The following is a 12,584-nucleotide window of genomic DNA, read 5'->3' as shown; positions in this document are numbered from 1 at the left end:
TTGTAAATCATTATAAATCACTATGGCCCAAGGTATTCACTCAATTTAAATTTTACATTTAAGCAACTTAAATCATAGTATAAAAATATCTCAAAATTAAAATTAATAAACAGAATGAAAATAGTTAAAAAAACACTATTATATGGAAATTTACATTTTCTTTGCACATTCTATAAAAATTACACATTTGGCAGATTCCTCATTGTCCCTTCTAAAGCAACCCCTGGCAATCGAGGATGATTTACTTCCATTCCAGTTCTCTCAATGAAGCCAACATGTTCTCCAGATTTTGCCATAGACGGGGTGTGCCTGAGACGATATACTCCTTTGCATTTATACTGGGCTTCTATGTTCCTGACACAGGCTTAAGGCTCTCAAATCCTATTTGTCCAAAATGATCCCACTCCATTTTGAGTGATCATAGACCAGGGATTCTCATGTTTTTTTACTCAGAAGCCTTCTAAAACAATCAAGAAATCTTCCCCTGTCTACATAGGACACGAGTCTGGAAGGCCGGTGTCAAGGATCCAAAGACTGCACCTTGCCTAGAGTTACTCCATATAATTAGGACTGCAATGCTCTGGATTTATGCCTGGAAGAAGACACCGACAGTGGATTACCTATCTTGCTAGTAGCTTTGAAGGATTTTACAGTGAAAGCATTGGTGGTATCTCTCTAGAATTTTAAGGTGCCTGCAGCAGTAATCCATATCTCAGAACCTCCTGGATGGCAAACTGTGAATGTTACATCAGGTGTGGTCTCATTGTGAACCTTTTATTGTCAGGTGGTTGTTTTGTAGACCAGGGCTGATGGTTAAAGAACCTTTGCAGATATCATAATCCATTTAATATAGACAGGAAGCCATCAACTGAAGCATTTGATTTGTCAACCAAACAAATACATTTTTGATTTACTTTGTCCCTACATTGCATTGAAAACAATGTATTCCCAGTATTTGCTTTGATGAAAATAACATTGCATATTATTTTCATTATCAGATAAAATAACTCCATTAATCAGTTAAATGTAGAATCTGCACAACAGATTTTGACCTTAATTTTTTTTTAAATAAACAAGCCTCTTTAACCCAATTCAAGAAATATCTGTATCAAACTTTCAGTAACAACTCATGGGCCCATTATTGATCAGGATTTGATTCCAACTCACAATTAGCTTCTACTTTCATGTCTTCAGTCAGCATTTATATTGTGACAATTGTGCAAGTATACAAAAGAAATCCAAAGTCTCACAGTTACGTTGCTGTACATGCACAAGCACCTCTTTTTAGAAAATAAAAGGAAGAATTTTTGTCAAGGCCATGTAGGTCTTTAACAAAATGAATAAAGTCACACAGCATGGAAACAGTCCAACTGCCCGGCAAGTGTGTAGCATCATTCATACTAATTACATTTTATATATCCCACATTCCAATCAACTTCCTTCAGATTCTACCAGTCACCTACATAAAGGGACAATTTAAAGTGCCCAATTAACCTGCTGTTCAGGTCGACTGGGCTTGTATTCACTGGAATTTAGAAGGATGAGAGGAGTAGAGGAGATCTTTTAGAAACATATAAAACTCTTACGGGATTGGACAGGCTACATGCAGGAAAAATGTTGCCGGTGTTGGGAGAGTCCAAAACCAGGGATCACAGTTTAAGAATAAGGGGTCGCCATTTGGGACTGAGATGAGGACAAAACATTTTCACCCAGAGTTGTGAATCTGTGGTATTCTCTGCCACAGAAGGCAGTGGAAGCCAATTCACTGGATGTTGTCAAGAGAGAGAGATTTAGTTCTTAGGGCAAACGGAATCAAGGGATATGGGGAAAAAGCAGGAACGGGGGACTGATTTTGGATGATCAACCATGATCATATTGAATGGCAGTGCTGGCTCGAAAGGCTGAATGGCCGACTTCTGCACTTATTTTCTATGTTTCTATGCTGGAGTAACTCAGCAGGTCAGGTAGCATCTCTGGAGAAAAGGAATAGATGACGTTTCTGGTCAAGACCCTTCATCAGAATGCTGAATAGCAGCAGGATAGCCTGTTTTATGTTACATTTTATTTGGTTCAATTTTAGACACAAAACTTCACATAACAAATGAAATGCATATATATATATATAATTCATAAAACAACTCCAAAATGAAGTTTACACAATGGAAGTAATTTTCACATTTGAGAATAAGAAACTAACTTTGTTAGGAAAGAAAACTGCAGATGCTGGTTTAAATCGAAGGTAGACACAAAATGCTGGAGTAACTCAGCGGGTCAGGCAGCATCTCTGAAGAGACGGAGTGGGTGACGTTCCGGGCCGAGACCCTTCTTCAGACTGAAATGTCACCCACTCCTTCTCTCCAGAGATGCTGCCTGACCCGCTGAGTTACTCCAGCATTTTGTGTCTACCTTTGAACTAATTTTGTTATATCTCCCAATCCACAAAGCACCACCCTGAAAACAGTACTGAAATGAAGTGCTCCACTTCATGAAAAATAGGTCTTTGGTGGCGTATCTTGATGTGACATCCTCTGCTCTTCTTTTCATCTCTCCATCTACATCCAGTCCTACTCAGTCAACCACCACACTTGTTAAACTGCATTCTATTCCAATCCATTATCTTAAAATTCTCATCTTCAAATTTCCCCAAATTATACCTCTAATCTCTTATATCTCTAATCTCCTCCTTCAAGAGTTCTGCAATCTTCTAATTCTGGCTTCTTGGGCATTCCTCAATTCCCATCCCCCAACCAACATTTGTGATTATGCCTCTAGCTATACATTTAGATTTCAAACTTTGGATTTTCCCCACAAATCTGTGACTCTGAATTTCTCCTTAAAATTCCTTACTTTAAACAAATGCTTTCTTCTCCCAACTAAAGCACTTGAGATATAACTGTACATTACAGGCATTGCACAAAAGTAAATCACTGCAACAGTAATCAAATATTTCTACGGTGAAATAACACCTCACTCCTTTCATTTGAAAGCTGACAACATCCCTCTGAGCTACTGATACCTCTGTAACTGTCCAGGAAACCAGGACTGCCAAGTGTAATTATTTCAAGAGATTCCACCTTAACTATCACTGTCAGAGCAAGTGACTTCCATTATTGGGACCCCCCCCCCCCCCCCCCCATGGATTCCTGGGATGGGATGGGATGTAATGTTCCACAGATTTCCCAGCATTTAGATTGGGAAGTTTGCCCATTGAACTGCTCATCCAGTGACCCGTGCATTTTAATAAAACAAAAAAAAACTCAATTGTATTTTGATTTAAATGTTAAGTCTTTTTATGTGCTCCTTTTTAACTGTTAAGCCATGAAGTTTAAACAATATTGTTAAATGCTTCTGAATATCAGAGACCTTCATAAATAATCATATTCCTGTATAATCCTGCAAAGAATGGAGGGACATGGAACTGCAGATGCGGATTCACTACATGCAGGCAGATGGGATTATTTTAAATTGGCATCAAGGTCAGCACAGACATCAGGAGCAAAACGACCTGTTCATGTGTTGTACACTTCCCCGTCACTGATATCCCACAAGGGCATGGCAGCTTCAACCAGGACTTGGTGCCTTCCTTAACCACAGGGGAGCCCAGGAAATCACTTCAGGTGAGTGCAAGCTTCAAAGACAGACAACTAGCAAGCTTCTTTTTAAAAATCTGAGCAATTAGACAAAATAAAATTATCAGAAGTTTAAAAAAAATCGGAGCAAAAGAGCTTACAACTTATTGTATATCTTGAAAACAAATTCCTTTACAATTTACAGAACCTGGCAAACTCCAGAATCTGGCAAAGAAGCTTTACAAGAGTTATGTGTTCTCCAGCTGAATCGTCCTCTTATGTTTGGCATTTTGTTTAAAATCAAACAATGTATACCAAGCATGCAGTTTTAACCAATAAACGGGAATTACCAGGCACAAACTAGTTGCATAATGTACTCAAACATTTTCCTGTAGAAGTACTAAACACGATTTGTTCTGAAGTAATGAGGCTACAGAGACAATATTTGTGTCATTCGTTTTCATTGACTACACAGATATGTTTTTATATATTCAACCTGATAATACATCACCAATGTTGACATACTGATATAAAACAGTACTTTGAATGGCTAATTATTTCAAGACTAAGCCCAGCCTCTACTTACTTTTTTAATAATTTGTAATTGTTAATGAAAGTAAACAAGTAATTGGAATGGAATACCACGGTCAAATACATGCCGGGGAAAAAGGAAGCATTTAATCGTTTTGTCATTTTAATGAGAGAGAAAGGGATTTCCAACATGCCAATTACAAAAAGATTGCTATTTGTTCCCATGAGGAGTTAGCAACTACAATAATCGCATACACTCGGGCAGTTATATGGGAAGAGTATAAACCCCCCCCCCCCCCCCCCTCAACTAGTCTTATGGAGTGACATTTTTTTAACTGATATTTTTTGATGAAAAGGTATCACAAAATGCTGGAGTAACTCAGCAGGTCAGGCAGCATATAGGAGAGAGGGAATGGGTGACGTTTCAGGTCTTGAACCTTCTTCAGATGAAAATATTAGCAACCCAATACATTTATCCATTTCTTGGAGATCTTATAAATGTCACAGACATGTCAGAAACTGCAACTTCTAATTGCAAACATTAATAAAATCAACAATTGTTGACACAAACATGTCATAAAATATTGCATTGCCTCAAAATATTACTTGCATTATAAATTTCAAACTTCAAACAGACAATTTAGCAACACAAAGGTTGATAGCTCCCATTTGTTACCAGAAAAAAAATCCTGTAACTATTATAACTTGATTATTCATTTAATCAGCAATTTTCTTCATTTTCAAAGTTGAAACATTTCAAATATTGTAAAAATAAAAGTATACGACATGAATAACAAAATTAATCATCTTTGGAAAAGAAAAGAGGCAAGTTGGTGATGCAAAAACTGTTGTGGTATGTCAACAAACCACACTGTCATTTGTAAGACAGACTAGTCTTTTTCCTCAAGTTGGGGCAAGAGTTGAAAAGATGTGTAATACCCTCCTGCATGATATATTGTCCCTGAATGAACAGGGATAATTGTATCATAGAAACATAGAAAATAGGTGCAGGAGTAGGCCATTCGGCCCTTCGAGCCATTCAATATGATCATGGCTGATCATTCAGCTCAGTAGCCTGTACCTGCCTTCTCTCCATACCCCCTGATCCCTTTAGCAAAAAGGGCCACATCTAACTCCCTCTTAAATATAGCCAATGAACTGGCCTCAACTACCTTCTGTGGCAGAGAATTCCACAGACTCACCACTCTCTGTGTGAAGAAATGTTTTCTCATCTCGGTCCTAAAAGACTTCCCCCTTATCCTTAAGCTGTGACCCCTGGTTCTGGACTCCCCCAACATCGGGAACAATCTTCCCGCATCTAGCCTCTCCAACCCCTTAAGAATTTTATATGTTTCTATAAGATCCCCCCTCAGTCTTCTAAATTCCAGCGAGTACAAGCCCAGTCTATCCAGTCTTTCCTCATATGTAAGTCCCGCCATCCCAGGGATCAATCTGGTGAACCTTCTCTGTACTCCCTCTAAGGCAAGAACGTCTTTCCTCAGGTTAGGAGACCAAAACTGCACACAATACTCCAGGTGCGGTCTCACCAAGGCCCTGTACAACTGCAGCAGAACCTCCCTACTCCTAAACTCAAATCCTCTTGCTATGAATGCCAACATACCATTCGCTTTCTTCACTGCCTGCTGCACCTGCATGCTTGCTTTCAATGACTGGTGCACCATGACACCCAGGTCCCGTTGCATCTCCCCTTCTCCCAAACGGTCACCATTCAGGTAATACTCTGCTTTCCTGTTCTTGCCGCCAAAGTGGATAACCTCACATTTATCCACATTATATTGCATCTGCCATGCATTTGCCCACTCGCCTAATCTATCCAAGTCACTCTGCAGCCTCCTAGCATCCTCCTCGCAGCTAACACTGCCACCCAGCTTCGTGTCATCCGCAAACTTAGAGATGTTGCATTCAATTCCCTCGTCCAAATCATTAATATACACTGTAAATAACTGGGGTCCCAGCACTGAGCCTTGCGGTACCCCACTAGTCACTGCCTGCCATTCCGAAAAGGACCCGTTTATTCCTACTCTTTGCTTCCTGTCCGCCAACCAATTTTCTATCCACCTCAACACTGAACCCTCAATACCGTGTGCTTTAAGTTTGTACACCAATCTCCTATGTGGGACCTTGTCGAAGGCCTTCTGAATGTCCAGATATAACACATCGACTGGTTCCCCCTTATCCACTCTACTAGTTACCTCCTCGAAAAATTCTATAAGATTCGTCAGACATGATTTGCCTTTGGTAAATCCATGCTGACTTTGTCCGATGATATCACCACTTTCCAAATGTAATGCTATCACATCTTTAATAACTGACTCTAGCATTTTCCCCACTACCGATGTTAGGCTAACTGGTCTATAAATCCCCGTTTTCTCTCTCCCTCCCTTTTTAAAAAGTGGGGTTACATTAGCTACCCTCCAGTCCTCAGGAACTACTCCAGAATCTAAAGAGTTTTGAAAAATTATCACTAATGCATCCACTATTTCTGAGGCTACTTCCTTAAGCACTCTGGGATGCAGCCTATCTGGCCCTGGGGATTTATCTGCCTTTAATCCATTTAATTTACCTAACACCACTTCCCGACTAACCTGGATTTCCCTCAGTTCCTCCATCTCATTAGACCCCCATTCCCCCGCTATTTCCGGCAGACGGTTTATGTCTTCCTTAGTGAAGACAGAACCAAAATATTTGTTCAATTGGTCTGCCATCTCCTTGTTCCCTATGATCAATTCACCTGTTTCCGACTGCAAGGGACCTACATTTGCCTTAACTAATCTTTTCCTCTTGACATATCTATAAAAGCTTTTGCAGTCTGTTTTTATGTTCCTTGCCAGTTTTCCCTCATAATCTATTTTCCCTTTCCTAATTAAGCCCTTTGTCCTCCTCTGCTGGACTCTGAATTTCTCCCAGTCCTCTGGTATGCTACTTTTTCTGGCTAATCTGTATGCTTCATCTTTTGTTTTAATACTATCCTTGATTTCCCTTGTTAGCCACGGATGCACTACCTTTCCTGGTTTGTTCTTTTGCCAAACTGGGATGAACACTTGTTGTAGTTCATCCATGCGACCTTTAAATGCCTTCCATTGCATGTCCACCGTCAACCCTTTCAGCATCAATCGCCAGTCTATCTTGGACAATTCACGCCTCATACCCTCAAAGTTACCTTTCTTTAAGTTCAGAACACTTGTTTCTGTATCGACTTAACCGATTGACTCCTCAAAGGATTGAAGGGATTTGAAATTAACAAGGATGTATAAATCAGAGAATGGAAATACTCAGCACGTAAAGCAGTATCTGTGGAGAGAGAAAGTATTTCCATAGATCCAGACAAAACATTCTTTTAAGAGAACTATGCAATACCATCTACTTAAATATTGTTTTTTTTAATTGATTGGTGTTACAGATAGAGCACATGCCCTTCAGCCCACAATGTCTGTGCCAAACATGATGCCAAGCTAAATTTATCTCATCTGCTTGCACATGACCCAAACCCCTCCATTCCCTGAGTATCCACATGCCCATCTAAAAGCCTCTAGAATGCCACTATTATATCTGCCTCCACCACCACAGTGCCTGAAGGCACCTACCACCCTCTATGTAAAAAAAGACTTGCCTGTCACCTCTCCCTTAAACTTTGCCCCGCTTACCTTAATGCTCTGCCCTCTAGTTTTTGATATTTCTACCCTGGGGAGATGTCTCCCTTCATGTCTCCCTTCAGCCTCTGACTTTCCACAAGCAACAATCCAAGTTTGTCCACCCTTGAAGCCCTCTCCTTATTGCTAATACCCTCCAATAGAAACGTAGAAAATAGGTACAGGAGTTGGCCATTCGGCCCTTTGAGTCAGCACCGCCTTTCAATATAATTGTGGCTGATCATCCAAAATCAGTACCCCATTCCTGCTTTGCACCATCTCCAAAGCCTCCACATTCTTCCTGTAATGGGGTGGCTAGAACTTTATGCAATACTCCAAATTTGGCCTAAAGTCCTGCAAAGCTGCATCATGACTTACTGACTCTTATACGCAATGCCCCCACCAATGGCAGCAAACATACTCTATGCCTTCATTACCGCTATATACATGTGTTGCCACTTTCAGGGAGCTATGGACCAAAATCCCTCAGATGTTAGGGGACTGGCCATTAACAGTATGCTTTCCCCTAACATTTGACCTCCCAAGGTTTGTCAAAGGTCATTCATCTGAAACATCATCTGTTTTTCTAAAAAAGACAAAGTGCTGGAGTACAGAAAGGCAGAATATTATCGGAATAGTATAAGAAAATAACTGCAGATGCTGGTACAAATCAATTTATTCACAAAATGCTGGAGTAACTCAGCAGGTCAGGCAGCATCTCGGGAGAGAAGGAATGGGTGACGTTTCGGGTCGAGACCCTTCTTCAGACTATCGGAATAGTGTCAGGTTAGGAAAAGGGGAGGTGCAACAAGACCTGGGTGTCCTTGTACATCAGTCACTGAAAGTAAGCATGCAGGTACAGCAGGTAGTGAAGAAAGCTGATGGCATTTTCAGAAAGCCTTCGACAAGGTCCCACATAGGAGATTAGTGGGCAAAATTAGAGCACATGGTATTGGGGGTAGGGTACTGACATGGATAGAAAATTGGTTGACAGACAGAAAGCAAAGAGTGGGGATAAATAGGTCCCTTTCGGAATGGCAGGCAGTGACCAGTGGGGTACCGCAAGGTTCGGTGCTGGGACCCCAGCTATTTACGATATACATTAATGACTTAGATGAAGGGATTAAAAGTACCATTAGCAAATTTGCAGATGAAACTAAGCTGGGGGTAGTGTGAATTGTGAGGAAGATGCAATAAGGCTGCAGGGTGACTTGGACAGGTTGTGTGAGTGGGCGGATACATGGCCGATGCAGTTTAATGTAGAAAAGTGTGAGGTTATTCACTTTGGAAGTAAGAATAGAAAGGCAGATTATTATCTGAATGGTGTCAAGTTAGGAAGAGGGGATGTTCAACGAGATCTGGGTGTCCTAGTGCATCAGTCACTGAAAGGAAGCATGCAGGTACAACAGGCAGTGAAGAAAGCCAATGGAATGTTGGCCTTCATAACAAGAGGAGTTGAGTATAGGAGCAAAGAGGTCCTTCTACAGTTGTACCGGGCCCTGGTGAGACCGCACCTGGAGTACTGTGTGCAGTTTTGGTCTCCAAATTTGAGGAAGGATATTCTTGCTATTGAGGGCGTGCAGCGTAGGTTCACTAGGTTAATTCCCGGAATGGCGGGACTGTCGTATGTTGAAAGGCTGGAGCAATTAGGCTTGTATACACTGGAATTTAGAAGGATGAGGGGGGATCTTATTTAAACATATAAGATAATTAGGGGATTGGACACATTAGAGGCAGGAAACATGTTCCCAATGTTGGGGGAGTCCAGAACAAGGGGCCACAGTTTAAGAATAAGGGGTAGGCCATTTAGAACGGAGATGAGGAAGAACTTTTTCAGTCAGAGTGGTGAAGGTGTGGAATTCTCTGCCTCAGAAGGCAGTGGAGGCCAGTTCGTTGGATGCTTTCAAGAGAGAGCTGGATAGAGCTCTTAAGGATAGCGGAGTGAGGGGGTATGGGGAGAAGGCAGGAACGGGGTACTGATTGAGAGTGATCAGCCATGATCGCATTGAATGGCGGTGCTGGCTCGAAGGGCTGAATGGCCTACTCCTGCACCTATTGTCTTTTGTCTTTCATTGCAAGAGGATTTGAGTGTAGGAGCAAGGAGGTCCTACTGCAGTTGTGCAGGGCCCCAATGAGACCACACCTGGAGTATTGTGTGCAGTTTTGGTCTCCTAATTTGAGGAAGGACATTGTTGCTATTGAGAGAGTGAAGCGTAGGTTCACCAGGTTAATTCCCAGGATGGCTGGATTGACATGTGATGAAAGAATGGGTCGACTGGGCTTGTTTTCACTGGAATTTAGAAGGATGAGAGGGGATCTTATAGAAACATATACATTTTTTTAAGGGATTGGACAGGTTAGATGCAGGAAAAAATGTTCCTGATGTTAGGGGAGTCCAGAACCAGGGGTCACAGTTTAACAATAAGTGGTAGGCCATTTCGGACCGAGATGTGGAAAAGCTTTTTCACCCAGAGAGTTGTGAATTTGTGGAATTCTCTGCCACATAAAGCAGTGGAGGCCAATTTACTGGATGTTTTCAAGAGAGTTAGATATAGATCTTCAGGATAACAGAATCAAAGGATATGGGGAAATAGCAGGAATGGGGTGCTGATTTTGGATGATCAGCCATGATCATATTGAATGGCGGTGCTGGCTCGAAGGGCTGAATGGCCTACTCCTGCACCTATTTTCTATGTTTCTAAAATGCACATTTCAAGTGTATTGTTTAAAACTATTTAGTTTAGGACTGAGCAGACAATGCAAAGAGATTTCCCTGTTCTGCAGATAATTCTCTTATTCAAATTTGTTTACTTCCTCCAAGATAAAAATGAAAGTGGATAATCAGTTCAAAGCAAAATAAACTATGAATGTTATTTCACTTAAATTTGTTTATTGCAGTATACAATAGGGCTGCGTTGATATACCACGTGTGGCAATAGGGTCAATCCAAGCCCATGATTTTCCTAAATTAATCCAACATGCTTGACGCAGGCGCCAGAAAGCGCAATGTTTTCTCGAGTGGAAGTCAAGATGAGTCACAGTATTCAAGAATTTCCAAATGACTAATTACAGCATAGCTGCAGAATATATTGTCTGCCTTCATCTGGATATATCTATTGGAATAGATAAGGGACTGCGTATGCTGGTTTAGACCGAACATTATACCCATGGCACAATAATAGTTTTGCTTTTTGTTTTACTACGTCAAGTGTTAAAATTGACATTCGGCATTGCGTGTGAATAAAAAAATCCCGACAAAGCCCTTCCCTCAACAAACTCAAGTCAATGTACAGCCAACATTTTTGAACAGGAGGGGGGTGGAGATATGGCAGTTGTTCGTCATCTCGTAATGGCAGACGGGAGGGGATGTGCCTCCCGGGGATATGCTGGTGGATCCCAGATAGAGATCAAAGGAATGAAAGACAAAGTCCAGGACAAATGCCTCTCCCCCACCCACCCACCCACCACCCCCAGTTGTAGCGGGGGATTGGAGGATGTGAGCTATTAGCAAGCTGCGGATTGTGTCAAGGGCTGGGCGTTCGTTTGCGGGTGGACACCAGCCCTGGCGAGATCAGCTCAATGCATTCCTGTTTGTGTAGGAAGGAACTGCAGATGCTGGTTTAGACCGAAGACAGACACAAAATGCTGGAGTAACTCAGCGGGACAAGCAGCATCTCTGGAGAGAAAACATAGAAAATAGGTGCAGGAGTAGGCCATTCGAGCCAGCACCTGGAGAGAAGGAATGGGTGACGTTTCGGGTCGAGACCCTTAAATGCCAATGACTCTTTGTTCTTGCGGAGAAGCCTCACCTCTCGCAGCTGCTCCAGCTCCTGGCGGACCGTCTCGTACTCGCTCTCCAGCTCGTCATACTGCAGCTTGAGCGCCTGCTTCTCCTCCAGCACCACCAGCCCATACTCAGCCGCCTGCATCTTCTCCTCCGTCGTCTCGCTCAGCTCGCGGTTCAGCCGCTCCACCTCAGTGAGGAGCTGCTGCTCGCCCTCCATGCTGGCCCTCCTGCCCGCCTGCCTTCGTGCTCAGCGGGGCCGGGCTCCGGGGGCCGCCGTCAGCCGCCTCAGAGCGTCGCCCGGCCAGCCGCCTCAGAGCGCCGCTCGCCCTCCACCATGGCCACTCGGCTCAGCTCAGCTCTGACCCACGTCAGGCGGAGGAGGAGGAGACACAATGGAAGGGGCTGGGCGAGGAACGCCACCCCACGCCCGCCCTTGCGGCGCGCTTCTCCTCTTTTCACTCACCCGGCTCGTGCCCGCGCCTCGGCTGCTGCTCGTGCCCGCGCCTCGGCTTGCAGTGAGGGGATGTGCGGGGCCTGGGCGCGCGCTTCAACTGCCACACGTTCAAACTGCTGCGCGCCATCCTCTCTGCCAACGGACGCTCCGGGAACCGCTCCCTCACCCCCACAGCTGTGGGGTGCTCCCTCACACCAGCGGGACGCTCCCTCACACCCACAGCTGTGGGGTGCTCCCTCACACCAGTGGGACGCTCCCTCACACCCATATGGGGCGCTCCCTCACACCCACAGGGCGCTCCCTCACTTCCCGCTCGAAAACCTCAATATTCATCGGAACTGTTGTACGTTAATATTTGTCACCGACTCAGCAGCCCATGGACTGTAACCTGCTGAAAGAAAGCTCATGGACATGGCACCTGGAGGTGGAATTCAGTGAAATAGGCCGGAGTCCAGGAGGGAACTGCAGATTGTGTGGGTGCGGAGCTGATGTTCCCGCTGCAGTGTGCCAGGCTTCGCTGGAGACCACACAGGAGGCCGTTTAACGCCACATTAGCAGGTGATTCTGACACAAAGGAGGTGGAAATGAGCATC

At 43.4% G+C, this 12,584-nt stretch overlaps 1 protein-coding gene across 2 annotated transcripts in view; it reads right to left on the bottom strand.

The window, feature by feature from the left end:
* LOC144601977 (protein bicaudal D homolog 2-like) overlaps positions 1-12,035 on the bottom strand; it is a 62,269-nt gene extending 50,234 nt beyond the window's left edge. The window contains exon 1 of one of the 2 annotated variants that reach the window (XM_078414653.1): positions 11,560-12,035. In XM_078414653.1, the coding sequence (XP_078270779.1) occupies positions 11,560-11,754 (195 nt within the window). In that variant the 5' untranslated portion in view covers positions 11,755-12,035. The remainder of the gene's footprint in view (positions 1-11,559) is intronic. The other variant, XM_078414652.1, reaches the window with a different exon arrangement.
* Positions 12,036-12,584: the final 549 nt, after the last annotated feature.

The sequence above is a fragment of the Rhinoraja longicauda genome, chromosome 17, assembly GCF_053455715.1.
Source record: "Rhinoraja longicauda isolate Sanriku21f chromosome 17, sRhiLon1.1, whole genome shotgun sequence".
NCBI lineage: Eukaryota > Metazoa > Chordata > Chondrichthyes > Rajiformes > Arhynchobatidae > Rhinoraja > Rhinoraja longicauda.
This window is presented reverse-complemented; position numbering and strand designations above follow the sequence as displayed.